This window comes from Capricornis sumatraensis, chromosome 11, assembly GCF_032405125.1.
Source record: "Capricornis sumatraensis isolate serow.1 chromosome 11, serow.2, whole genome shotgun sequence".
NCBI lineage: Eukaryota > Metazoa > Chordata > Mammalia > Artiodactyla > Bovidae > Capricornis > Capricornis sumatraensis.
The window spans coordinates 21,037,191-21,064,421 of record NC_091079.1 but is presented as its reverse complement, the minus strand read 5'-3'; the positions used below and the strand labels follow the sequence as shown (position 1 = coordinate 21,064,421).

General features: G+C 61.9%; 3 protein-coding genes across 4 annotated transcripts; 1 reads left to right on the top strand and 2 right to left on the bottom strand.

The window, feature by feature from the left end:
- The first annotated feature begins 10,635 nt into the window (after nucleotides 1–10,635).
- THEM6 (thioesterase superfamily member 6) lies at nucleotides 10,636–13,282 on the top strand. 2 transcript variants are annotated; one of them, XM_068984088.1, is made up of 2 exons: nucleotides 10,636–10,989; nucleotides 12,534–13,282. In XM_068984088.1, the coding sequence occupies exons 1-2, from the start codon at nucleotides 10,636–10,638 to the stop codon at nucleotides 12,645–12,647; spliced, it is 468 nt and encodes a 155-aa protein (XP_068840189.1). In that variant the 3' UTR covers nucleotides 12,648–13,282. The 2 variants fall into 2 exon arrangements, with proteins under 2 accessions (XP_068840189.1, XP_068840188.1); XM_068984087.1 differs by having other exon boundaries at nucleotides 10,636–11,148.
- Nucleotides 13,283–17,185: 3,903 nt separating this feature from the next.
- On the bottom strand, nucleotides 17,186–18,177 carry SLURP1 (secreted LY6/PLAUR domain containing 1). The gene is made up of 3 exons (XM_068984082.1): nucleotides 18,117–18,177; nucleotides 17,588–17,707; nucleotides 17,186–17,385 (listed from the first exon to the last, which is right to left on the bottom strand). The coding sequence occupies exons 1-3, from the start codon at nucleotides 18,175–18,177 to the stop codon at nucleotides 17,186–17,188; spliced, it is 381 nt and encodes a 126-aa protein (XP_068840183.1).
- Nucleotides 18,178–22,130: 3,953 nt separating this feature from the next.
- LYPD2 (LY6/PLAUR domain containing 2) lies at nucleotides 22,131–24,021 on the bottom strand. Its single transcript, XM_068984081.1, has 3 exons — nucleotides 23,964–24,021; nucleotides 22,705–22,824; nucleotides 22,131–22,339 (listed from the first exon to the last, which is right to left on the bottom strand). The coding sequence occupies exons 1-3, from the start codon at nucleotides 24,019–24,021 to the stop codon at nucleotides 22,131–22,133; spliced, it is 387 nt and encodes a 128-aa protein (XP_068840182.1).
- Between the last annotated feature and the right edge of the window lie 3,210 nt (nucleotides 24,022–27,231).

The following is a 27,231-nucleotide window of genomic DNA, read 5'->3' as shown; positions in this document are numbered from 1 at the left end:
GACTTTGGAAAGAATAACACTTTTAGGGCAAATAAGTTTTCTCATTGACGGACCCTTATCAGAAAAGGGTCATAAAATGCTAATAGGCCTCCTGGCCAGAAGATGATGTAAATCACCTAAGACCTGTGTATACAGATAGGTGTGCAGAGAGAAAGCCTGGTCTCGATAAGGGTCAGGGCTGCTGACCCTGCATGACTTTGTATTTTCCATTATTCTCTATGTACAGCTTAAGGTATATAAACTCCCTGGAAAAATAAAGTTTTGGGCCTCGCCTCATCATTGCTTGGCTCCCCCGTGTCAATTCTCTTTCTTTCTTTCTCTTTCTCTTACTCTCTTTTTCAGGCTGATCCCCTGGAGCACAGGGGCTCGCTGTGTTCACTTTTCTGCCTGGGCTTCTAAGACCCATGTGAGAGGGAGCCCAAGGCGGGGCATCCTCCACTATTCAAGCAGGCACCTGTGGCCTACGTGAACAGTATAAGTCCCTTGTCTTGGGACGTTATTGGCTTTCTGTGTAAACCAAGGAATATCGGCCTCTTTCTATTTTCTTAACTGCAACATTCTTTCTTTATCTCTCTATCTTTAAATAAATCCTTATCTCTCTATATATCTCTAAATAAATAAATAAATCTCAGTCGCCAACGCCGTCCACACTTCAGATACCCTGGATCCAACCGGGGCTGGTCCCCGGTATCTCTCCACCCCAGGAGGGGCTGCAGGGAGCTGGGCAGGCCTCCCAGGAAGTTGGATCACCGAAGGGTCCAGGTTCAGTGGACGCCTGAGTGGCAGCGTCAGAGCTCAGATTTTGACCCCAGTGAGAGCTCAGTTTAGGGCCAAGAGCAGAGCTCAAATTGTGACCAAGGAGTGGAGTTTAATTACGGTCTTCAGGGAATCAGGGCCAAGGTCTTCACTATCTGAGCTGCAGCTGTTAGTCATCTATCTCAGTCAGCTAGGGCCACCATAACAGAATGCCACAGGCTGGGTGACAGAAACAAGGCAATCTACTGCTCTGCGATCAGCGCTCCTTGCAGGCAGGTGTGAGTTGGGCCTCTTCCTGGTCTGCAGGCGGCCCCCTTGCCCTGTATCCTCAGGTGGTAGAGAAGGACGGGTGCCCAACCTCCTGACCTGTGCAGCCCCCGTCTCTGAGAACCATCACATCCAGGCTTAGGGGTTCAGCATATGAATTTGGGGAGGACACCGTCCAGCCCCTGGCCCCTCAAAATTCACATCCTTCTCACATGCACAGTGTACTCACATCATCCCAACAGCCTCAGAAGCCCTAACTCATTACAGCACCAACACGGACGCCTAGAACCCAAAGTCTCCCCTGATCTCTCATCACACGTGGCTGAGGCCGGGTAGGATTCATCCTGGCAGATTCCTCTCCAGCTGTGAATCTGTGAAGCCAGACGAGTTAATACAGCAGTGGGATAGACTGAGAACAGACATTCCCACTGCAAAGGGGGAAACTGGAAGGAAGGATGGTGGGTTCCAACCCCAGCAAAGTTGGTCCTGCCTGGTGTCAGCCGACGACTCTGCTGTGACTGCAGGCGTCGGGCAGCACTCTCGACCTGCGCCCCTAGACACCAGGAGACCCCCATTAGGGCAACCGAGAAGGTCTCCAGGCCCTGCCAAAGGTCCCCTGGGCCGCAGAAGTAACGCTGCCATCTGAGAACCACTGCCTCACAATGACCACTTCATATCAAATCACATCAACAAACACAGAGGCAACAGTCAACGTTTGAAGAATGAGTTTTCCAGGCTGGTGCTAGGTGCTGCGTGCCTTGAACACAAAGACAGACAAGAAGGTCCCAGCCCAAGGTACCCTGGCCCTGGCGAACTGGAGTGAGGGTGGGGTGCACACAGGTGGCCCCATGGAAACAGCAAAGGCACAAGCATTTTGCTTTCCATGTGAGGCAGTTGAGCCTGGGGGGGGCGGTGATTGCCTGAGGGGGGCGATGGCCTGGGGATTGGCAAGGGGGTGCGGGGTTCAGAAAGTTCCAGGTAGGCAGCCCGGGCAAGGAAGGTGTGCCATGCTGGTGCCACACTCACCTCTGCTCAAGGTCAGGTTCCTCCCCATCTCTGGTCCCCAGGCTCTTTTGGACAGAGCCCAGCCTGTGGGAGCCGGGGGCTGGAGGGTGGGGGAGACCCAGCAGTGCTGAGCCACGGGAGGGCCGGGATTCAGGCCACCCCTGTCATCCACGGCTGCCCCCTACTGAGGCACCCACCTGTCCCTCAGCTTCCCCACGGCCCAGGGAGTGCCCCCAGTGCTCACCCTCTAGCAGTGTCCTCTCCACCTGTGACATGCCCTGGCCCTTTTCCAGGGTAAATCAAGCAGGGGAGTAAGATCTGCTCCCTGAGGCCATCCGGGGGCCAGGAAGATCTGAGGAAACGAAAGGCACTCTCCCCCGCAGGGAGGGGCTTGTTGCCCCCAGACTCACGCCAAGGCCAGTAGGCACTTGGTGCAGCCTGGGCCGTCAGCCCCTGCCGACACTCCAAGGGGTCCTGGGAAGACTGCTCACAAAGGTGAGGTGAAAGGACAGCAGGGATCACTCCTGGCCCCCAGGTCAACAGCGGTCAGGAGCCACCGTTGCCACCCCCCACCTCTGGGTTCGGAGGAGTGCAGGAAGAGCCACGTTAGGGAAATTAAAATGGAAGAAGTCTTGTTCAGGCTTCAGAAGCAGGAGATCAGACCTGACCTGCTTCTGCCTTGCCTGGTCACTGCCTGGATTCTGTGCCTGCCTGCATGCACAGAAAGTCAGGTGACACTTTAGATCACAAAGGGTCTTGGAATTCTTGAGCCCCTGAAGGGGTTGGTCTGGCCAACCTCCCGGGTCTAACTCACAACGTGAAGCAATCAGTTGAGAGGTTGTAACTCACAACGTGAAGCAATCAGCATTGTAAAACTTTTTAAAAACGAGCTGCATTTTTGCTGATGATGGTATCAGTTTGCAGCCTGGGCTTATAAGCAGGAGCCCCCAGAATTGCAATCTGAAGTCTCATCTGTGAGGTGGACGCACTGCTGGGGACCCTTTCCCAATTAGGACTCGAGATTGCTGGAGGGTCTTCCCAGAGCTTTTAAGTCTGGATAAGTAGTTGGCCCAAGCTGGTGATGTTTAATAAGCTATTTACTTCTCTCTGTTCTATATCTTTTTTTGCTTTTCTTTTAATGACTGTATATTAAAATTAAGTCAAATAGTCCTCTGTTAAATATTGAAATTGTTTATTTGTGTGTAACAAGTGGTTTCTTTTGTTAACAAATCCGTCAAACCTAAAACAATTTTCAGCAATACAGGTGGGTTTCCAGAGGCTGGCCGGAGGCGTTGATGGGAGAAGGGTGGGAAAGGGACACAGTCACTGCCACCATGGCCCTGGCGTCCCGGTGTGGCCGAAGAGCTGGCCTGCTGATGAACCTCCCACCCTCAGGTCTTGACGATGGAAGCCTTTCTAGGCTTCTTATGGAACCGCCCTCTCTGCGAGGGTGGAGAAGCTGCCTACCGGCCTCCTCCTGGGGTGGCTGAGAAATGGGCCCCCATCCCCAGCAGGCTCTGCCTTCCGGAAACAGAGAGAAGGCCAGGGAGGGTGCAGCCTGGCAGGTACTGCGGATCTGCCCCGCCCTGGGGCCTGGACCATCGGTGTTGACTGTGGGCAGCTGACCCTGCCCTGCCAGCAGAGCGCTTAAAGCCGCCCAGGCTCTGCTCACCTGAACCCGCCACCATGAAGGCTCTCCTCCTCCCCTTGCTTGCTGCTAACTTGGCCTTGCAGCCGGGTGAGGCTTGAGTGGGCCCCGGGGCAGAGCTGGGGGAGCAGGGCCCTGGGGGTGGGACGATGGGGGAGGCAAGAGGGGCCCAGAAGGAGGAGGTGGCTGGGAGGAGGCAAGCAGAAGAAGGGGCTCGAGGCGCCGGTGGAGCCTGCGTGCAGGCGGGCTGCTGGCGGCCTGTTGGCTCTTCGCTGTGTGGACCTCAGCTTCAACCTGTCCTGCCCGAGGAGATGAATCACCAGGAGCTGGAGCCTCGCCCCAGGGACAGAGCCGGCCCGGCCAGGGATGCACCCACCACTCATCGCTCCGGGGACGAGGCCACTGAGAGGCACCTTGCCCGGTGGTGCAGGCCATTTGGGAAGGGTCCTGTCCACCCTGCCCTCCCCTGCCTGGTGCCCCTCCCTCTCAGGAGCGTGGCATCGTGACAGGGCCTTAGGGAGGCTGGGCAGGGCGCCCCCATGTGCGGGGCCCCTAGTCTGTGGCTCTTGTGCACGGGACGGTGCCCCCCGCTCCATGCAGGAGAGGAGTAAACGAGGTTCCTGTCCCCCGGCACTGCAGAGAGGGGCAGCCCATGACCCCACCCCTCATTCCCCCACAGGCACCGCCCTCCAGTGTTACTCCTGCGAGGACCAGGGCAACAACGAGGGCTGCCAGCGTGTGCAGAACCAGGGCTGGGCCGAGCGCGTCGGTGAGTGGCCGATGTCCCCCTGGCCTCTCTGCGTCCTGCCCTGTCCTCCCCCCGCGCTCTCCCCCGCCCCCCCCGCGCCGTCCCCCAGAGGCCCCCCCCTGCCCCGAGCCCTCCGCCCGGACGTCCCGCCCCCAGCGCCGTCCCCCTCCGGCGCAGTCCCCGGACGCCCCACCCCCTCGCCGCCCCGCGCCCTCCCCCGGACGCCCTGCCCCCGGCGCCGTCCCCCAGACTCCTGCAGGCGCTCCAAGGGCCGGGGATTGGGTCTCCACACTGGACTGTTCATCCTTCTGACCACCCGCCCACCGGCCCCCTTGTTCTCCCGTCCCGGCACAGATATGGGCGCTCCGTTTCCCATCCATCCACCCCCGCCCTACCCCTTATGGATGGGACAGAGGACCCATCCGTCTGTCCCCTCACCCATAACCGTCCCTTTCACCGCTCGCCCTCTGCGCACCCGTTGGCCCTCGTCCCTCCACCCTGCATCCACTCATTCACTGAGCATCTCCAGTGCCGGCAGAGGGTCTGGATGCTGGGGCATGTGGACATGGATGAGACCAGGCCCCCGCCCTCACAGGGCTTGGGGTCGTCTGGAGGTCGACCCAAGCTCTGGAGTTTCAGGCAAGAGTCAGGACAGGAGGCAGGCCGCAGGAGCTGGGCAGGGCAGGTTGAGTGCCCAAGGCCCAGCCCTGCCCAGCATCTCCATCGCTCCTCCCTCCACAGAAGCCATCGGTCTCCTGACAGTCATCAGCAAAGGCTGCAGCTGGCACTGTGTGGAGGACTCGGGGAATTCCTTCCGGAGCAAGAAAACGTCGCATGCTGCTCCCCTGACCTGTGCAACGCCAGCGGGGCCCAGGCCCTGCAGCTGGCCGGCGTCACCTGGGCACTGCTCGGTGCTCCTGGCCGTCTGCTGCCCTGGGGCCGGGCCCAGCTGTAGGATCGAGGAGGACCCTGCTGTCCCCTGTGCCAGGCAGCGGTGTCCAGGGCCCAGGCCACGCCTGACACACCTGGCCCTGTCACAGACCCTCTGAGACCCTCACTCAGGTCAGGCGACGCGCCCTGCCCTTCCCAGCTCTCTGTGGCTCCCTCGAGGACTCCTGCCCAGCTCCCACCGCCCAGCACACTGGGCTTCATGATGTGAGACAGCCGGCAGATAGCCCACCAGACCCCTGCTCAATATTCCAGCCCACCCTTAACCCTTGCTCAAGCAGGTCTTCCTCCGGGAAGCCTTCCCTGCCTGCCCCTGCACGAGCTGAGCCAGATTCTACCTGCAGCGTCCTCCACACCCAGCATGGAGCAGGCTCTCAGAAGGGCCCTGCAAAGGCTGAGAGGAAGTGTTCCGAGTAGGCCTGGAGTCAGCAGTGTGAGGTCCTGAGAGCCCCAAGAGAGGAAGCTCGGAGGGGCGGGCTTGTTCATGGGGGTCGGGGGGGCAGCAATGCCATACACACAGTAGGCCCTTAACAAAGGCCTGTGGGCTTGGCGGCAGAAAGCCTCTGTCCTTGCTTGCCCCCAGGCGGAGGTCAGGGTCAGGGTCTGGGCCTGTGTGGGGGTAAACATGGAAACGTGGAGCACATTTAGAACTCATAGAAAGAAACCAAGCCAAGGATGAGGATCCCAAGTGCTGGTGCCCGGAAGGCCTCTGCAGGACCCAAGGTCCCGAGGGAAGGACTGCGGCGCTGAGAACAGCCACGTCCACTTAGCAGGGCTCCGGGCCTGGTGCCCACATGTCAGCCCCTCCCCATGGGGGGGTGCTCCGCCCTGGGCCAAGGCTCAGGAGGGGAGGTGCTCCGGGCCCCCATGCCCCACTCTGGACTCCACGGGCAAGCATGAGAGGGGAGAGGCGGCTGGCCCCCGGAGGTGGAAGCCCTGGCTGCGCCCTCCATGCCCTATGACCCAGGTCCTGGCCCACTTCCTGCCGTCCCTGAGGTCTTGCAGCCATAAGCCTCCACAGGAGCTCTGCTCCCGGCCCAGCTCCCTGGGCAGAGGTCTCCCCTCCTGCAGGATGGGGTGCTGACAGGCTGCCCGTCCAAGGGTGCAGACAGCATGGGGCCACCTGCAGGGGCAGCCCCCCCAGTCCCCATACAGAGCTACGGGACAAAGAGGAAGTGCAAACCCCTGTCCCCAAGCTCCGGGACAACACCTGCCCCCATCTCACCCTCATGGTGTTGCTTCTTGTGCAGAACAAGGTGCGTTCTGCAAGCTGACACACCTGGTCACACTCTCTAAGGTAAACCACTTTTGTTTCTAACCTCTGTCTCTCCTTGGTAAGGAACAGAAACCCTGTGGTGGCTGAAGCGGTCCTCCAGATGGACCAGCGTGTTTGTTTCTAAGATGACCCTTGTATCTTCCACGGGGGAGATGCTATCCGATCCGCTTGCAGCTCCAGTAGCTGGTGATGACCCAGCAGACTTGACAGAGCCCTCGCCATACACCAGGCTCTTCGCTGCCACCTCCCGCACAATCATTCATTCATTCCTCCCTACTTAGAGGTAGGGCTGTGCAGAGGAGGAACCTGAAGCAAGGAGGTGAGGCAGCTTGCCCAAGATCACGCAGTCAGCTGGTCAGAACTGGCAAGGCTGCACATTCAAACTCGAGTAGATACAGACTCAGAGAGAGAGGTGAAGGAGCTGACCTGAGGCCACACAGATGGCTCCTGCCCACCCCAAACCAAGCCCCGCAGTGGGCATCTCCTGCTCTGGCCCCAGCTCCCAGCCACACTCAGCCCCAGGCCGTCCTCCTCCAAGGACTCTGGCTGCACTGGACCAGCGGTCTGGCCCTTCCAGGGCTCAGGTTGGTGGGCTCCCCCTGGGCTGATGACTGGTCTGACTCCCTGGGAATACCCCCACCCTCCCCACTTGACTCCAGCTGCTCAGGGAGGCAGGCTGGATAGCAGGGAGTGTGGGTCTCCAGGGGGTGCTCTGCAGTCCTAGGGTACTTCCGGGGCCCTTCCCGAGTCAGGAGAGATACCCAGTGCTTCCCCACGCCTGGTGGGCATCTCTCCTGACTCAGGAAGGGCCCCGGAGGTACCCCTGGACTGCAGAGCACCCCCTAGAGACCCCATCATCCGGCCCACATAGGCTATGGGGGTGGGGCAGCCCCCAGGTGAGTCACCACCTCGCTGCTGAATGCTCAGGGACTGTCCCCGCCCCCAGCCTGGGCCTGGGCACACAGCACCCACAAAAGAATTGCAGCCCCAGGAGTAATCTGGTCAGTCCCCCCAGAGTCTCCCGGGCTCCACCCCTGTGCTTTGACAGAGCTGCTCTCTGCCAGAGCGACCACCCCGTTTTTATAGAACTGAATTTCAGCTCCACAGTGGACTGGCCATCCAGCTGGCACTGTGGACAAACAGGTCTGCACCCTGGTTCTGTCCGGCCAGCAGGCTACCTCTTCACGGCAATGTGGTGGTGACCAAGGCGTGCATGGATCCATGCAAGCCCTAAACCGGGACTGGCTAGGCCAAAAGGGCCCGCAGAGCTGCTGCTGCTGGATCCGGGACCTCTGCATGGAATTGCTAGGGTCTGGACCCCGGGGCGGGGTCCAGGTGGGGCCGGGGTCCAGGGGCTGCCTGCTGGTTCCGACTACAGGCACTGCTGCTTTTGTTCCCTCGGGCGGCGTCTTGAGCTCATGCTTCTCTTCACTTGGAGGCTCGAACCTAGGAGGTGGCCAGTGGCGCTTAGTATGCGGGCCTGCCCCTGGTGGCGACGCCCAGTGCTACCCAGATAGGAGAGTCCTTAGGAACCAAGGGGACCCAGAAGTACCCCTCTGTCCGTCTGCCCTGCTTGGTTCCGCAGGCTCGGAGGCTCCAGGGCCAAGGGAAGGGATCGAGGCCCCGCACCCAGGACTCCTTCCAGCCCTCCACAAAGTGCCAGAGACCTATCACAAGATGCGTGTGTCCACTGTGTGGGACAGAAGCAGCTGGATTGGTGGGGGCGTAGAGAAGGCGCTGGTCCTTATAGCATTCACATTTTGAGCACCTTCAGTGCACCGGGCATCCCGCTGGCCTTGGGGTTTGGCAGTCAACGAGACAGATCAGCCCTGGCCACCTGGCCACAGGATCCAGCGGGGAGAGAGCACCCCCTACTGAAGGATTGCATCAGTGTAAAAGTAAGTACTCTGGGGATCTAGCCCAGTTTGGGGTTCCAGAAAGGGGCAGATGGAAGGGAGGGTGCCCTGTAGACGGAACAGCATGTGCAGTGTGTGCATGTGTATGTACGTGTGTGCACATGTGCATGTGTGTGTGCATGTGTGCGCACCCGTGTCGTGTGCATGACTGCGCATGTGTATGTGCATTCGTGTGTGGACATCCGTGTACCCACGTGTGTGGATATGTATGTGCACACGTGTACGTGTGTGGGGTGCACATGTGCACCCGTGTTGTGTGCATATGTACATGTGTGCGCGTGTGTATGCACGTGTGTGTGTACGTGTGTGTGCTGGGTGACGTGCACAGCAGAAGCTCAGAAGGACTCAGGATGGGGGGCTGTGAGGAGGGCGGGACTGCTGGAGCCTCACCCACCAAGCTGCACTGTGGTCTCCAGAACTAGCACTCTAGCTACGAGGTCCTCTCCTGTGGGGATGGGACAAGGTGGGTGAGAAGGCGGCTGCATTCTGAGGGGTGGCCAAGGGGGCCTCGAAGGGCATGGCATTCCATTGGCTCTGAGAAGCTAGCCCACCCCTGGACAGATGGCTCGGAGCCCAGCCAGGGCAGGGACAGCATTACAGGGACAAGTGTGAGCCTGTGTGGGAAGGGTCTTCTTACTGCCAGGGTTTCCTAGGGCGGTGGACCTGCCCTGACAGGAAATGAGCCCCCTGTTCCTGGAAGTATCCAAGCAGATCCAGGGACCCAGGACAACACTGGCCCTACTCTGCCCAGCTGCTGGTCCCAGAAGCAAAGCCAGAAAAGCAAACCACTCATCCTCTGCCTGACACTGGCCCTGGCGAGGAGGCCGCCTAGCACCCAGCTCTGTGGACCACGGCTGCCCCAGGAGCTCCTTCTTCCCGGCCTGCAAGAACCCTGCAGCCCAAGCCCGCTGGGTGTGGACTGGCCGGAGAGGCAGCTTCCTCAGCCCAGCTGCTGCCAGATGCCTTCTCAGAGGCACTGGACCGCAGCAATCCCTCGGCAAACCCATCCTCCCGGGACTCTAATACTGACCTGAGCAGGCAGCCTTGGGGGTCACTGGCAGATGCGGTCGTTGGAGAGGCCTGGAGGCTGGTCAGGAGAGGTGGCCTGCCTTCTCTGGGCCTTCGCGCAAAGCCCCGCAGAGAAAAGGGACAGGACAGCGACTCAGTGCAGCAACACGTCAGACCAGGCGTCCAGGTGCCTACGTCGAGTTACCGTTGAATCCACTGCTGAGTCATTTCAGTTACTAACTCCTCCCTCTCCACCCTGGATGTTCTTTGCTCCCGTTTCTTAAAAGAGCAAAGGGTGGGAATGCTTGGAAATGAGGTTGCGGTTGTCAGGATCTTGGGGGGCAGGGGTGAGTGCGGCGGGGTTAATGAAGTCACAGGCTGAGACTGAACAGGTGTACTGGGGCCAGACAGACACTCCTTGAATCCGCCCGCACGTGGGGCTGTCGTCCTGCGAAAGCGGGGAGCCCCTGGAGGTTCGGGAGCAGAGGAGGATCGGTTTCCAGTCGTCTCCAAGTAACGCTGCTGGGGACTGGACTATTTTCCATTTCTCCCGCAAAATTCCACAGCCTAGGCCAGGGAAGTGTTGGAGGCTCTCCCAAATTAGAGGTGGAATCTCCGGGGTCAGTCCGAGTCTTCAAGCGCCAGGGAAGGCGCGAGGGGCTCGCGCTCCCAGAGGGTCTACGGGGCGACGCTGCGGGAGACTCGGGGGCGCTCCTGCGTCCGTAGCGCCGGGAGTGACCGCCAGGTGCCGCTGCGACCCCTGGGCTCTCCGACCTATGCCCCGCCCGCCGAGGAGAAAGCGAAAGCCGCTAGCGCCGCGGCGTGGGACGAACCATTGAGAGCGTGGAGAGGGGCGCCGCGGGGAGAGGAGGTACTTCGGCCCGCGGCGACAGGCGCGTCGCCCCCTCAGCCGGCCTCGCGAGATGGTTCGTTCCCCCCGCGTAACTCAAGGGTTCCCAGGCCGGCCGGCAGAGCAGTGGAACCAGCGCCGCCGGCTGCAACGCTGGGCGCGGAACCAGCACCCGCGCTGACTGCTCTCCCGCGCCCGGCGCCCGCTGCCGCGATGCTGGAGCTGCTCGTAGCGCTGCTGGCCCTGGCCCTCGCCTACTTCGCGTTGCTGGACGGCTGGTACCTCGTGCGCGTGCCGTGCGCCGTGCTGCGCGCGCGCCTCCTGCAGCCGCGCGTCCGCGACCTCCTGGCTGAGCAGAGCTATGCGGGCCGCGTGCTGCCTTCGGACTTGGACCTGCTGCTGCACATGAACAACGCGCGCTACCTGCGCGAGGCCGACGTGGCACGCATCGCGCACCTGGCCCGCTGTGGTGTGCTCGAGGGGCTGCGCGCGCTCGGGGCGCGCGCCGTGCTGGCCGCTTCCTGCGCGCGCTACCGCCGCTCGCTGCGTCTGTTCGAGCCGTTCGAGGTGCGCACGCGCTTACTGGGCTGGGACGACCGCGCCTTCTACATGGAGGCGCGCTTCATCAGCCTGCGCGACGGCTTCGTGTGCGCGCTGCTGCGCTCCCGCCAGCACGTGCTGGGCACCTCGCCAGAGCGAGTCGTTCAGCACCTGTGCAAGCGCAGGGTGAGCATCCCCCGTCCCCCGCACGTCTCCCCTGGCCCCTGAGGACCGCTGGCCTCCTGGCCCGACACTGCCGCTTCCCCTCTGCGGGGTGCTCTCGTCCCGCCGGGTACCGCTCCCGCCCTTCCCTTTGGTCCCAGGCCAGGGCCTTCTTCACTGATGCCTTGCTTCGTGGGACCCCTCAGGCTTCCCTGATCACCTCTTTGTAGCAGGACTCAGCATGCCCACCTCCCGCTGCTTCTTAGGAACCTAGCTCCTCAGGGCTCCCTGCCTCACCCTCCACATTTTCCAGAATAGGGAAGACCCCTCTCAGTCCAAGTGTGGCCGAGAGTGCTGAGCCCGTCTCACGGGTCCTCGGTTCTGAACGAAGGATGGCGTTGGGGTGGGGGTGCTGTCGGTGACAGGAGATTGGTGGGCGTTCTCAAGGTCCTGAGACCCCCTTCACCCAGATTAGAGCTGAGGGGCTGGATCACCATCCCCGGGGTTCGGGTGAGAATTGAGCTCTCTAGAGCTGCAGGCCCTGCGCCTTTTCCAGTTGGAGAAAGGAGGGCCGCAGCACCTGCCTGGGGCTCAAGGCCCCTCCCCAGGGCCTGCTATTCCCGGCACAGTTGGGCCTGCCGCTGCGGCATGGCAGGAGGGCCCTGGGGACGTTGCTGCGGTGCTGGTTGCCAGGGCAGGCTCCTGCTGCAGACAGGTGCCTAATGCTTGGGCACCTGCATGCCAAAGCCAGGACCTGCTGGACCCCCTGGTGCCCTCAGGCAGGGCGCTGCCCTCTCTGGCCCTGGACAGGCACAGAAGAGGGAGACAGCCTCACCTTGGTCATGGTGAGGCCATGCCTTTCCATTATATCAGAGGTGGGGAAACAGGCTCAGAGAGGCAACGCAAACTGCTTGAGGCTACACAGCAGGCCAGAGGCCCAGGCTGCTGCTTTTCTGTCTCTTTGAGTCAGGGACATCCCCAGAGAGCCTGGATCCCACCCACCTCACACCCACAGAGATGCTCTGTGTGTCCCTTCATTGTCAGGAGACCGGGAGGGGAGAGCCATCGAGGCTTCAAATCCGTGGACTCAGCTGTGACCAAAGTGTGGAGGAGAGGGAGCCAAGGCCACTTTCCTGCAGGGGAGGGTGCCATGAGGTCAGGCGTGGGCTGAAGGGTGATGCTCATGTGAGGTGAAGCGCCCCTCACCCGGCCTGGCAGGGGCGCCCCGTGGACATCCGGTCCCAGATGGGGCGGAGGGCCCTGGGTCCAGTGTCAGGCTTAGCGTGGGGCAGGCTGAGCCCAGTGCCCGGGATCTGCCTGCTGAAATGCTGGCACGGGGTGGCCTGGCCTCGTGGGAAGGGCTGGGCTGCAGGCGAGTCTGGATCTGGTCTCAACCCCCCCTTCTGCAGGTGGAGCCCCCGGAGCTGCCGGCTGACCTGCAGCACTGGATCGCCTACAATGAGGCCAGCAGCCAGCTGATTCGGGCCGAGAGTGGGCTCCACGACGTTCTCAAGGAGCAGTGACTGCCACGGCCTGCCTGCCCTGCCCACCAGCCTTAACCTGGAGGCAGCGTGGGCCGGCTGGACTGGGCCCTGTTTGAAGTGGAGTGGCCTTGCGACCCGCCCAGCCCCCTCACATGCCCGTCCCCATTATTGATGCCCCTCCGTACCCCATCCCACGCCGAGCACGGGGTGGGGGTGACGCAGGCACCCAGCCAGCTCTGCCCTCGGGGTGATAACGATGGGCAAACTGGGGCCCAGGGCCCTTGGTATGCAGGCAGCAGGAGGTCGGGGTGGGTCGCCTTACAGGTGAAGCCAGGCTTCCGTGCTCTGAGTGGGCAGGGTGCCTGAAGCAGGGAATGGGCTGGGGTTGCCCTGAGTGCCAGAGCTTGGAGTCTGAGGCTGCCATTGGGGGTGAGGCCAGAGCAGTCCTGGGTGTAAGACCGGGGGTGGGGCAGGGAGCTGGCCAAGGCCTGGGCCCTGATGTGGGCCCCGAGGAGCTGGAAGGATCAGAGCAGCATTTCAAGGCAGATCCCTCTGCTGCATGTGAGGGCAGGGCAGAGTGTGGCCGGCTAGGGGCCAGGCAGACCGGCCCAGGGTACTCGGGAGAGAGGCCTGGTCGCCGGGCGCTAGGGTGGTGGCAGGGCCTGCAGCAGGGGCTTTGGGCCTTGGAGACTATGGTGGGCCCAGCGCAGGTCAGATGTGCAGCGACTCCAGTGGAGGTGGTGAGCTGTCATAGCTGGGGGTGGGGGTGGGGGTTCCTAGTCGGAACCTGCTGCTGAGGAGGGACTGGGGAGAGGTGTGGGGTCCTGCCTGGGTGCCCTCACCCGTCTGCACCCCTTAGTGCCCATAGGACCGTGCTTTGTGACCCTGGCTGGGGTCCTGCCCTCTCTGGGTCTATAGTGCCTCTGCCCTCCCGCTGGGGCTGTCCTTGCCTGACTTGACGTCCTGCCCGGCTGTTGATTTGTTTGTTTCTTCCTGCACTGAGAGCTGCTTCCCATAGTGGGCTGGAGCCGCACAGGGTCTTCCTGGCTTTGCTCGAGCAGCTCTGTCCTGGTGTCACCAGCCTGCTGAGGTGCCCGCTGGGGCCTGCCCGCTCTCCTGCCTAGCAGCTAGGACAAGGGCAGCCTGGGGAGAAGCAGGTACTGGCTCGGGGCCTCAGAGAGTGTGAGGGCAGTGCAGGTGGGCCTCGTCCCTGGCTGGGGACAGAGTCAGAGCTTTGGGGGTGGGTTCTGCCCTGGGCAGGGTGCCTGCTCACGTGTGCCCCTGCAGCGGCCCCCGGGGCAGCTCAGAGGGGCCCAGGACTGCTCCCTGGCCAACCCGTCCCCCCCTCGCCAGCGGGGCCAGGAGCATGGCCACAGCCCTCTTCCTCCCCCGCCCCCACAGCATTGTCTGCCTCAGCCACTGGGAGCACCACAGTGTTTCTGTTTTATTTAAGGAAAGCCCGGGAGTAAAGGGCCTTCAATGTGAGCGTGCTGGAGAGCCTTCATTTCCGAAGCCCTTTCTGACATGGGGTGGGGGTCACTGTCGGGATTGTTGGATGAGCTTGGGGTCCACGCTGGCAGGACCTGTGCCCGTTCCATGGATCATGGGGTCGCGGCCAGAAAGGAGCTGCCCCAAGCCCCTTACAGACTGGCCCTCTCCTTCTCTGTGGTTGTCCACAGAGGCTTGGGAGGTCCCACCCCAGACTCTGGGTCTGGGCCCCCAGGCTCCTGGGCTCATTGGGCAAGGTGAGGGCTGGCAGGTGGGGCAGAGGTCAGTGGGCTTTAGTGGGTGGGGTGGGGGGCAGGGTGAGCAGAGGGACCGTTGTGCAGGCCCTCCCAGGAGGGCAGGGATGGGGCCCCTGGGACAGAAGGCAGGTGAGGGGGGTGGTGTCCGTGCTCTGACCACCTTCCCCAGGAGGGGCCAGCACTGGGGCTTGGGAGAGAAGGGCCCTTGGAAGTGGCTGGGTGTGCAGCAGGCATTCAGCAATGGGGCGGTGGGGCTGGAGAGGCTTGGAGTAGGGTGGAGCTGTGCTGCCAGGGAGGCTGGCTGGAGCCGCAGCCCTTTTCACCTTCCGCCTTCCCCGAGGGCCCTGCCAGGGGTCAGTCAGGACCAGGGCCTGCCAGGTGGGGCCTCGTGCGTGTCCTGAGCCAGTGGCCACGTGAGGGTCAGGTGGGCCCCCCTCCCAGGTCTGTTTCTCTTCATGTGACACGTTTGCACAGGTCCTGTAGGGAGGGGTGGTGGGGTTTGGGGGATTGTGGCAGGTGACTGAGCTGACTGTTGCCAGACAGGACAAGTTCCTGGTGGGGCCACAGACAGGAAATGGTGCACTTAGCCAGTGGCCCCTAGTGACTGGCTGGATGCATGTGGGATGAGTGCCTGGGGAGGTGGAATGGAGGTGCCTAGGCATGGTCTGCCTCGCTTGGTACAGTAGGGGGTGTTCAGGATGGTCATTGGCATCTAGGCTGCATGTGGCTGCCCCAGAGGCATGGGGACTTCTGTGCCCACTTCAGGGAGACGCAGCCCAGCTGGGCTGGGAGTAGGGGAGGCTCTGGGTCCGCACTTGGAAGACAGGCCCACAGCAGAGGGGAGAAGGGTTCCTGTTGACTAAGGGGCCTGGCTTCAGGACTGGGCTGTTGGAAGTGTATCTGCAGCCTAGTTCTCGCAAGACCCACTGATCCCATGCGTTGGCTGCTTCTATTGAGAAGTTCAAGTGACTGTCAGCCTGCATGTGGCCTGGGCACTGGTTCTCCCTAGACCACGCTCCCCCTCCTGCACTCCAGTGGGTACAGGACCGTCCACCCCAGGCCCCTGCCCCCTGTGGTCTGTGCAGCATCTGGCTCCCCAGGTGACCACGCCCCCCATCCCGCCACCTGCCTGTGGGACGTCCGGGGAGGCAGAGCTCCTGGAGGCAGTGGTGGCGTTCCTCATCATCTCTCATGATGGAAGAGGGGCCCTTCTTTCTCTGGCCAGTGAGCGGGGAGGGGGCGGAGCATTGAGTATCTCCCCACTGCAGGTCTTGTGACCCACCCACTTCCATGTAATGGGAGGTGAGGGTGTGCGATCAGCACCCACTTGCGTCAAGGCCCCACATGCCCACAGACAGTGTGGGCAGCTGCTGTCCACCCTGCTGCCACCCACTGGCCACTCTTGTGGCCCCCAGCCATGGCCTCCCCAGCTCCAAAAGGGGCGCAGACCAGCGGGCGCGCCTAGGGCCAGGGCAGGGGCTTGGCGGGCCCTCGTGCACTCAGGCCACCCCGCATGGCTCCCGGTGGAGGTGCAGGCAGGGAGGCCCCGCGACCCTGGCGCCAGGCGAGGAGTCCGAGGGGCGCGCACCCTCTGCTGGCCACGTGGAGGCCCCACAGGTGCCTGCCCCCACCGACCCGCCTTCCCTGGGAGTGGTCAGCTGCCACGCCTCTCCCAGCTGCACACCTGCTCTGCACCCCTGAAGCGCCCAGAGATTGCCCCCCTGTTGCTCTGCTGGTGAGGCTGAAGGGGGCAGTGACATGGCTTCACTGTGCCCCAAGGTGAGTGGTGGCTCTGGCCTCCAAGTGCAGGGTCACATCAGGGGCGGTCTGGAAGTCTGGCTGTGATGCAGAATGTAGAGAATCTCCTGCCCAGAGGCCCGACAGCAAGGTGACACTGACAGGCGGGGGTCAGTCCAGCTCCTGCTTCCCACTCCCTGCAGTGGGGCTTGAGCAAGGGACCGCCAGGGGCGCCAGGGACAGCTGGCAGGGTTTCCTGGGGCCAAAGGATCCTGGGCTCCAGGGGGGTGGTCAGCCCCCAAGGACACTCTGCAGCCCATCCTTGAGCAGACAGGCTAGACCATGGGGGGCCCCTGAGCCAGCCCTGGGATTCTGGGGCAAGCTGGCACAGCCTTCATGTTTTGTACACACACTCCCCTCTAATCTCAGCTGTCCCCGAGGCCCAGGGTGTAGTAGGCCTGTTGTCGCAGGAGGTGACTGGGGCCTGGGGAGTTGTGTGGGTTCCCGCAGACCCAGGTACACACCACCCCACACCCTTTGGAAGACCCAGCCTGGGGGGCCAGGTCATCTCCACACACCCTCTTCCCCAGGTCCCCTCTTGCTGCCGCAGCAGACCTGGGCCCCGCAGACTCACCCACCCACGGATAACACTGGATTCCAGCCTGTTTCCTCCCCATCCTGGGGAGAGGGGGATGCCTCCAGAACCCCAGGAAATATTCTGGAAGCAGGGTCAGATTTTCCTTGGGCTGAGCAACGAGTCCTGGTCAGACTGCCGGAGGGCATTTGTCCCCTGAAGCCTCTGCCTGCCTGTCTGTGAAGCGGCTCAGAACGGCCGTGGTGGGCACAAGGCTCGCGTGCTGGAAGGCGCCTGGTCCCACCCAGCTCCCTGAAGGCGGCCCCATGGGATCTCTCTGTCCAGAAGGAAGAGATGGTCTCCAGCCTCGGTCTATTTATGTATTCCACAGGTTTAGGGGAGGAGGGAGGAGTGCACCCCGAAACGATTCTCCCCCAGGGTCCCACCAGTAGCCTGGTGCCCACTGAGATTGGGCCGTGGGCGTGTGCCAACAGAGTGGCCAGCTGGCAGCGTTGGGTGCCTCAGGGAAGGAGGTGGCTGAGGACCACGGCCCCCAGGGGGGCCAGGGCCCCAGCACTGAGCCTGGCAACGCCCACGGAGTTGCAGAGGTCATGGAAGCAGCAGAAGATGGGGTGGGCAGCCCCGATGCTGTCTGGGTCGGTGGCCTCGCAAGAGCTGGCACAGGTGCTGGTCACCACAGGGCTCTCATTGAAGGGGAACTCTGGAGGGAGGGCAGGTGTCAGAGCACAGTCACCCCATCACGGCCTTCCTTGGCCGTCCCAGTCTGTGCCCTTCGCCTTGCACTTCCTGCCTCCTCCCAGGACACCCTAACTGACCGATGGCCGGGAAGTCACCCGGGCCCCTGCTGGGGTCTGCAGTGTGGCCCTGAAGTGGGAGCTGGGAGCCCCAGGCCCCCGCCTCACCTGCCTCCACCGTCACCAGCGTGGTCTTGCAGGCTATTTCGCCCGGCTTGCAGTAGGTAATGTTCTTGCACAGAGGAAGGGCCGTGGGCTGCTCACAGGTGATGCAACTTAAGGCCTCGCCTGGGGGAGGAGCGGAGGCAGACCCTCATCACCCAGCCCTGAGACCCACCCTGGGGGTCACAGGAAGGGCAGGAGAAGAGGCCAGGGGCGGTTCAGCCCTGGGCCCTTTCCCCCTGCTCCACCTGGAGCGAGTGTCGGGTCCCTCCCTGGGGGACGGCCTTGCCCCGCTGAGCCACTTCAGGCCCACCCTCCCGGCTTAGACGTGATCCCTGCACTGCGCTCCCCCCACCCGAGCCACGGTCTCCCTGCTTGGAGAGCAGGCCATGACCCCTGCCCTGGGTGGAGCCGGGCTCAGGACCAGAGGGTCAGGGCGACCAGCCCAGTCGGTGACCCCCTCCCCACCGCGGAGCTAGGCTGGGCAAAGACCAGCGCCAGGCCCCCTGCCGGCCAGCCACACCGCCCCTCTCACCCAGGCTCACAGCCGAGGCTGCAGCGAGCAGCAGGGCCAGCAGGGCCCTGGGGACGGCCATCCCTCTAGTCGAGCCGAGCGGGCTGCGGTCTCCGCCGGCCGCCTGTGGGGATTTATACCCAGCCCTTGGGTCCCCACTCTGGGTGGCGGCAGGAGCCGCCAGTGAGTCAGCAGGGTGGAAGCTGGGCAAGCAGCTGGTGGAGGACGCGTAAGTGCCGGCCCTCGGGGCGGGAGCCCTGGGTGCTGGAGCTGGCCAGGCCGACCCCTCCCCTGGCCGCCACACGGGAGCCGCGGGCCCCTTTCCACTGCTGAGTGTGGTGCCCCGGGCCCACATCCCCGATGGTGCCCTCATCACTGCCAACCTCTTCCTCACAAATGGCCTTTAGACCAAGCCTGAGCTTCCTGTTCCCGGCCCCAGACAGCAGGGCTCCTGGACCTGCCGCGCGGCCCACCTCCCCACTGCACACTGCCCCACGTCCTCCCCTGTGCTCTGCCGCTCGCGGACCCTGCCGCCCGTCTCCCCTGTGCCAGAGGCCTGGGTCCCGTCTGCTGTCCCATCCTCTGACTTCTCTGTCCTCTGAGGGCGCAGTGGGTGGGTGGGTGGATGTGTGGATGGACGGGCGGATGGATGATGAATGGTTGAAAAGACAGATGGCAGGGTGATGCTTGAGCGAGTGGCTGGGTGGAGGGAGGAATGAATGGATGGACGATGCATGGGTGGTGGGTGCGCTGGCTGGAAAGGGAGGGGGCACGTTCCGACACTTGAGCCTCATGCCCACTTATTCTTCCACCACTTATGAGAGAGGTGGTGGATGAAGGGGTATGTGCTGGTTGGATGGTGCCATGGAGCAGGACCCCAGTCTCAGGGCAGGGTGACGTGCTGGGAGGAGCTTGGGGCTGGCACTCAGGAGGCCTGGATTTGAGCCTTGGCTGTGCTGCCGTCTCTGTGTGTGACCTTGGGGTGACTCTCCTTCCTCCAGATTGGATTTCTGTTTCTGTGATGAAACTAGGGACCCAGGGCAGTTGGAGAGCAGAAGTGACTTGGCCTCGTGGATGGGGAGGTGGTTGCAAGGAAACAAAAGGAATTGTTTGCAAAGGGAGGACCATGGTTAATGCAGGTCAAACGATGGAGTCACACACAGCGGGTGTGGGCCCAGAACACACCGGGGCGGCCCTTCCCTGGGGCCTGGGCTGCGAAGGCACGAGGGCTGTGCGAGTGGAGCCAGGCAGGGTCTGGTCTGAGCCTCAGAGATGGCGGGTCCTGGCACCCCCCACCCCCCCCAGGCTTCTGTGCCACCAGGCCTGCTCATGAGCCACCCTGACCCCCTTTCAGGTGTTAAAGCAGGCAGAGGACCATCAACCCAGGGGGCAGCTGTGAAAACTAGCCGGCGAAGGTCGCGGTGGTGATGGATGTGGAGCAGCGGCCAGGTGGGCTGGTCTGGGCTCTAGGCCGGGAGACCCCGTGGGCCATCGGGGCAGGCCGCTTGGAAAGGAGCCTTGAAGAAGCCGGAAGACGTTGGAGGTGGAGATGGCAGGGAGGGTGCTGAGGGCGGTGGGGTAGTGACCAGGATGGACACACAGCCTTCCCATGTTTGCCTGTAGGGCCATGTGTGTGTGTGTTTACCGAATCACACCTGGGTGCATAGTCGCTTCAGTCGTGTCTGACTCCTTGCAGCCCTATTGACTGTAGCCCTCCAGGCTCCTCCTCCATGGGATTCTCCAGGCAAGAATACTGCAGTGGGTTGCTATGCCCTTCTCCAAGGTAGCTGTCTGACCCAGGGATCGAACCGGGGTCTCCTGCATTGCAGGCGGATTCTTTACCAGCTGAGCTACCAGGGGAGCCCTTACTGAGTCTCAATCTAGGCTTTAAGGCTTAAGTGACCCACGGCTGTCCTTACGGCCGTCCTTGTTTTTGTGAGAGACGGGAAGAGCCAGGTGGGAGGGGTGGTGGATAGCTGAGGGCAGGGTCTCCTCCTTGACAAGGTCAGCACCCAGAGACACGGCCCCGGGGGTGGTGTCTGAGACTGTGTGAATGTTCCTGGCCTCCCGGCCCCCGCTGTTCCAGGGGGGTTGTCCAAATGCTCTCCCAGCAGCAGCTCTGCAAGGGTCCTGCCCCTGGGAGCTGGCTGGGACTGCGAGTCTTGCCCTCAGGAAGAGGAGGTGTGGCGTTCCCAGGGTCCGAGGGACAGGAGGCCTCCGAGGCTGCTTGCCTCCTGTCCCGCAGGCGTGGGACGCCGTCAGTGGGACCCGACTGTGCGTCCAGCGGCTGCCTCCCTCCATCCAGGGGCAGGAAACCCTTAAAGGGGGTGACAGACAGTTGGGGTTCTCCGGACTCAGGGCTGTGGGCTGGGGGGGGCACTTTATGGTGCAGAAGGAAAGCCGTGCAGCCCCGTCGCGATGTGGCTGGAGACTCTGGGTGCTGTGTGTATTCAGGGCCTCAGAGCAGCCTCTGGAGTGGGGCTGGGCGGAGACCGGGGGTGCACCCCAGGGTACCTGGGGTCCATCTCTTGCCCTCCATCCCTCAAGTGCACAGGCCTGTGCTTATAGGGCCCGAGGGGAGGGGCGGGGGCAGGAAGGAGGTATGAGAGGCCTGTGGGGCGGGGGCTCCCTGGGGAGGCAGCCTGGAGGCTTTGGGCTGGCCGAAGGTCCAGGGGAGATGGAGCTCCCTTCTGCACTGGAGCTTGGGCTGCCTGGGCACCAGGGGGTGGGGCTTGTGGGGGTGGGGCTTGTGAGGGCGGGGTTGGGGGCTTTCTGGGGTGGGCCTGGAGAGGGCCTGGAGCTCACCCTCCAGCCTCCCCGCCTCTGCCACACGACGCAGGGATCCCTGTTACCACAGACCTGACCCAGCATAATGCCTTGTTCAGGGCCGGGCTGGTGAGCTTTGTGGGGCTTCGTGGAGTAATCCCTGGTCCTGGGCCACTCTTGGCCCCCCTTGCCTACCTTCTGCCTGGCCTGGCTTGCCATCTTGTACCCAGCCAATATCTCTGTCATTCAGGGGCAGTCCTAATGCCTCCTCCTCCAAGAAGCCACCCCTGATCCAGCCCTGGTGGATGTGGTGTGCCTTCTGCCTATGGGTCCCACTTCCTGTCCTGCCACAGCCAGGCCCCCAGAGCTAGGACTAGTGGGTGTGCAGGTCTAGTGGGTGTGCAGGACTAGAGGGTGTGCAGGACTAGAGGGTGTCCAGGTCTAGTGGGTGTCCAGGTCTACTAGGTGTCCAGGACTAGAGGGTGTCCAGGACTAGAGGGTGTCCAGGTCTAGTGGGTGTCCAGGTCTACTAGGTGTCCAGGACTAGAGGGTGTCCAGGACTAGTGGGTGTGCAGGACTAGTGGGTGTGCGGGTCTAGTGGGTGTGTAGGACTAGAGTGTGCAGGTCTAGTGGATATGCAGATCTACTTGGTGTCCAGGTCTAGTGGGTGTGCAGGACTAGTGGGTGTCCAGGACTAGAGTGTATGCAGGACTAGAGAGTGTCCAGGTCTAATGGGTGTCCCAGGACTAGTGGGTGTTCAGCTCTAGTGGGTGTCCCAGGTCTAGTGGTATCCAGGACTAGTGGGTGTCCAGGTCTAGTGGGTGTTCAGCTCTAGAGGGTGTCCAGGTCTAGTGGGTGTGCAGGTCTAGTGGATGTCCCAGGACTAGTGGGTGACCCAGGACTAGTTGGTGTCCAGGACTAGAGGGTGTCCAGGACTAGTTGGTGTCCAGGACTAAAGGGTGTCCAGGTCTAGTGACCATCCCCCCTTACCCCATCACAGGGAGATGGAGAGCCCTCAGACAGATGGGGCAGTGGAGTGGCCGAGAGAGAGCCTGGGCCGGGCAGAGGGGCTGGGGAGATGGAGGGGCTAGAACGGCCAAGGGGGACACGGCCTAGGCTGAGGAGCCAGAGCTGCAGCGGGCAGCCCTCCTCCCCATCCAGCAGGCAGGTCTGCTTCCAGAAAACAGATTCAGGAGGCCTGGTGCAGGTGTGGGCCGTGATTCTTCAGAGGCACTGGGGGCTGGGCTACACGGGGCTGTGGGCCAGGGTCTAGAGATGGAGGCTCAAGAGTGGGGTGATCAGCAGGAGGGTGCCGGCCAGGCTGCGGGGGCTGCCCAGGGTGGGCGCCCCATCCACGTTGCACAGGTCAGTGTTGCAGCAGGACACGGGCCGGGTCCAGCCGATGCCGTCCACGTCCGAGGGCATGCACTTGCTCGCACAGGACTTGGTCACCGTGGAGTCCCCCAGGAAGGGGTACACTAGGGGAATGGGGGCACCGGTGTCAGGCTGGCTCCCGAGCCCCAGCCCAGCCTCCTCCCGAAGCACCCACTCTGCCTCAACCCCTCCGTGACCTGGCCCCTCCTTTCTTCCACCACCATTGCACCAGGGGCACGTAGTGACTTGTTCAGGATGCCTAGAGGGGTGAGGCCACTTTGTGACTCCCCAGCAAGGCTGCAAGAGCCTCCCATTCCAGGAAGAAGGGTGAGGAAAGAGGGAGGGAGCCTGGCTGCTTGGACCAAAAGCTCTCTCTGGAAATGTCAAAGGTGGTGGCTGCTCTCTGCACACAGGGTCTGGGCTGGAGGCAGCTCTGACCCTGGGACCCTGCCCAACCGGCCCCACTGACCTGTCTCCAGGGAGTAGAGTGTGGTCTTGCACATGGTCTCGTTGGCATTGCAGGTAGTGATGGTGTCGCAGCTGGACACGCTGACGGGCTCGGGACACGTGTAGCATTGCAGGGTGACCACTGGGAAAGGGCGCGGCCAGGGCTGGTCAGGCAGGCTTGTCCCTCCCAAGCCTTGGGACCCAAGAGCCTAGGTTTGAGGGGGACAATGCCACCAAGTCTCCAGTTGCCCACCAACCAAAACCCCAGGAAGCTTCAAGAGCCGCGAGCTGGGTCCCTAAGTCCTGAGGCAGAGTATGCCCCTGGCGGTCGGGCTTAGCCTGCCGGCCAAAGCTGAGATGAAGCTGTGTTAGGGGTGCTGGGGAGGCACGCGGAGGTGAGGCCACACCCACACCTCTGCAGTGAAGGGCCCGGCAGGGGCCCGGAGGACCTCACTGCAGCAGGTCGCCCCCCTCAACTCCCCCGGCGTCCTCATCAGCAACATGCAGGACCCCAAGCGCTGCAGGGGGGCCGGGGATCGGGCAGGGAGGTGCATGGCGTGCAAGGCGGGCTGAGCCGGGCCTGCTGTGCCTGTTGGTGGAAGCTGAACAAGGGAGAGGAGGAAAGCTCAGGCCCAGAGGGACGCAGGCGGGTCAGGGTGCAGGCTGGTGGGCTGACCCTTTCCTTCCAGCATCGGTGCCCCAGCCGGGCCCCCGCAGCCTGGCCCTCGCCCCCACTACTGTCACTGTGTCTCCCAGACACCTCTGTTTCCTCCTGGACGGGACAGCCTGGCTGGGGCCCACCCCACCAGCTCCTCCTCGAATTGGGAGTGGGGCCCGTGAGGGTCTGGGTGTCTGAGACGCAAGTCCCCCAGGATATCCAGTCTGCTTCCCTCTTCTCCACCTCCTGCCGCCCCCACCCCAGTGCCTCCCCGGGGTGGCCATGGCATCCCCTGAGTCCTGCCCCAGGAACCACGGCACCGGAATCTGGGAACGTGACTCTGACCTTGCCCGCCTGCCCCAGCGGAGATCCCATCCCTGGTGCCCATGCCCCCAGTGAAGGGCCATTTCCCACAGTGGGCACCCAGGACTTTTGCGGCCAACCACCCTGCCAGTCCCAGCCCTTGACAGCGCCTCCCACTGTCCCCGTCCTCACCCTCCCTGGGCCGCAGGCACCCCTCTGCCGGTGCCCCTCCGTGCCTGGCCCCCACGCCCTCCTCACCTTCCTGCTTTCTGCCTCTCCCTGGCCCCCGCTGCTCCCTCCGGCCTCCCAGCACTCCTCACCGAGCTCACAGCAGGCGGCCAGCACCAGCGCTGGCAGTGCCAGCCGTGTCCCCCACATGGTCTGGTTCCTGTAGCACGTCGGTCCGGGGCCTGCCCCTCGGGAATGGGAGCACCGTGCAGCCACCCCACCGGCCAGCCGAGCAGATTAGGTGGATCGGTTTGGTGGCGGAGGTACGGAGGCCCGCCCCCTCCCCGGGTGCCCCACCCACCTCCACCTGGACCCACTCCTCGGTGGCTCTCCTCCACCCCTCCCTGCCCCTTCCTCATTCCTCCGCCTCCCGCGGTCTGGGCCCCTCCCCGCACCCTCATGACCCCGCTCTTATGGTTGGGGGTCCTCGCCTGCCTCTGTAACTCCCTCAGGGGTGCTCTGACTTCTCCCCACCAGACAGTACTGCCCCTCAGGATGGCCTCAGCCTGCCTGGAAGGGAGTGGCAGAGGGGGGCTCCCCTGCACCCTGACTCCCGCCTCTGTCAGGAGCCTTGGATGCCCATTCCTTTCTGCGGTGTTGAGTCCCTGTCTAGTGGTTCTGGGTTCGAGTCCTCCCAGGGTGCCCAGGCCCCAGTGCACGGCTTCTTTGAGGTGGTCAAGTGGGGCGTCCTGATGGGGAAGTGGTCGCCTGGACAACCAGCCAAAATGTGCTCAGAGGCTTAAGGGCACAAAGACAGCAAAACTGCTGGGTCAACAGAAAGATCCTGGACGCTGGCGGGGGAGGGGTGGGTTTTCAGGGGGACACGAATCCTGGTGTCCCCTCCAGGGTCTGGCACGCCTTGATCAGAGCCCCTGGCCCCGCTGCAGGTCAGTGAGTTGACAGGATGGGCCTGGCCCCAGACTCAGAAGGGGGAAAAACGGATCCAGTCCTAGGTTCAAGCAGCTCCAGGCACTGCTCCCCAGCCTGCCCACACGCCCCCGCCCCAGGGGCTGCGCCTCAGCCTCTCCAGGGTCTGCCCTGTCTGTGACCCTGGCTCCCCTCTCTGGGCCCCACGCTGCCCCAGCCAGCACGGGTAGGTGCGGGACAGGGCTGTTGACAGGCCTTGTTGGGCGGGCTGGGCCCGACTCACCCGGCTCTACCACAGCCCTGCTGCGCTCCTCTCTCCTCTCCCACCGGGTCCAGATCTCCCTCCCCTCCAGCTCCATCCCTGCCTTCCTGCTCCAGGGTGTCCTTCCCTCCTCTCGTCCTGCGGCTGAAATTCTGCCTGGGAGCCCCCCACCCCACCCCATGGCCCCCAGTGGCCTTTTCTAGTCCTGGGGGGCAGCAGCTCCATGTGGGCTGTGGTTTTTGATCCTGAGACTGGGAGGGCTGTGTCTCCCTGGGCACCAGGGTGGGGAGGGGCGCCCAGCCTTCCCTAAACACTCAGGAGGTGTCAGACGCTCCACCCGCCGGACCTGGTTCCTGACACTACGGCGAGCTGGTGGTGCCAGAGTTTCAGATGCGGGATGAGAGGCTGTTGCAGCGAGTTGACAGGCTGGTCACTTCAAAGGGAGGGCTGGGCGGCAGCCAAGACGGCAGCCGGGCTTGTCTGGTTCTGCCGCTCCCCAGGCCGCCAGGGTGATGCTGGGCGCGGCTAACAGGAACAGACAGCACCTCACACACCCCAGCTTCCTCCTGGCCCATTCTCCCAGCGGCTGGCCCAGCCCAGTGCCTTCTGTCCTTAGACCCAGAGACCCCACCTGTCCTTTTCTTCTGGAACAAGTCTGGCCTCTGGGCATTAGCTCCTCCTAGAGTTTCTGCCTGACCCTGGTGGGGAGATACAGGCTGAGCCTTTCTGAAGTCACAGCTGTGCACACAGTGAGGAGGAATGTGCCCCAGCCAGGGTCTGGGTGCTCTGCTGGGAAGCCCCCCTACTAAGAGGTCTATGCCCTTCCCTGTTCATCTAGAGACCTTGGGGTCAGTGTGTACAGTGTGACCAGGGTCAGAGGTCAGAGTGTGACCAGGGTCAGGGGTCAGAGTGTGACCAGGGTCAGGGGTCAGATTGTGACCAGGATCAGAGTGTGACCAGAGTCAGACTCAGTGTGTGACTGGGGTCAGGGGTCAGGTATCACCATCGCTTTGTCTGGGACGCTCTTGTGTCCTTAGAAAGAACAAACTAGACAAGCAGGTTAAAAAGGCAGGGAACAAGGGTCACTAAAAGAATTACTGTAACCAGCAGTCCAAGCAGGAGTAAGAACCAGTAGCAGCTTTGATCTTGTTCCAGGTGGAGTCAACACTTGGGTTACCCTCTTCACAGGAATGGAGCCATTTGGAGTGGTCATATATATTTTTTTATGTATTTTATCCTAGTGTTATCGACGTAGGTACAACAGACCCAGTTAGTAGTAGTTGAAGGACTGACAACCTGAACGTTAGCAGACAAAATAAATCTTTTTTTTTTCCTCCAGGAGAATGAGCCTGAAAGCCAGTCTGGACCTGGTGTTTTGCCAGGTAGCCAGTTGTCTAAGTTCGTCCGAGTAGGTTCTAGTCTTTTAATGTGGTATTAATATATAAGCCAAAGTAGTTGTCTCCAGTAACAATTTTAGCGTTTTTCTACGTATGAGAAGATGTAAGAATTTGGGCTCAAGAAAATGCTTACACGAAGATATCTAACTATCTGAAGGCCTGTTTTGTCCATTTTCCCAGAGCACAAAGTGAGTGCCTGATTTCTGCTCTCCGTCCTGAATTCCTTCAGGGGGTGTGAACGGCAGCGATTTAACCTTCGTAGAGGCAGCAGCGAGTGCTGGTTTTCAGTCAGCAGGGCCCCTTCACAGCCACAAGTTGACCACGGTTTGGGTTCCGTGGCCATTTTGTCCCATGGTGCTAGGAATGCTTACTCCCAAGTCTGTCAAAGATTTCACTCATGGGCCACCCAGTGTGCTGTTTCTGGACCAGGCCCCATGAGCAGCAAAAGTCTCTGGATCACACCTACCTTACTGGCCTCTTGGTCCAGGGAAATAGTCCCTCTTGTTGCTTCTTCTTATATCTGCGGTCACACTATTACAATCATTGATCTCGTATGGAACTGTAGCCCATCGTTTTCTCAGGGGCTCCGTCACACACTTGGTAATGTAAGAAACAACACTTTTTGAAACAGTATAGAGAACTATAATAAATAATATATATTATATTAAATATATTATATTTATAATTTATGTTAAATATATTAAATTCTGTTAATAACAAAATTTGTTTACCTAGTTAATTTTAATTTAATCTTAGAAAGTCCCTGCCCTTTTAAAACAAATCTTGAAGAGGTAATATTTTTGCACAGGCATCAGAATGAAGCCATAGCCCTCT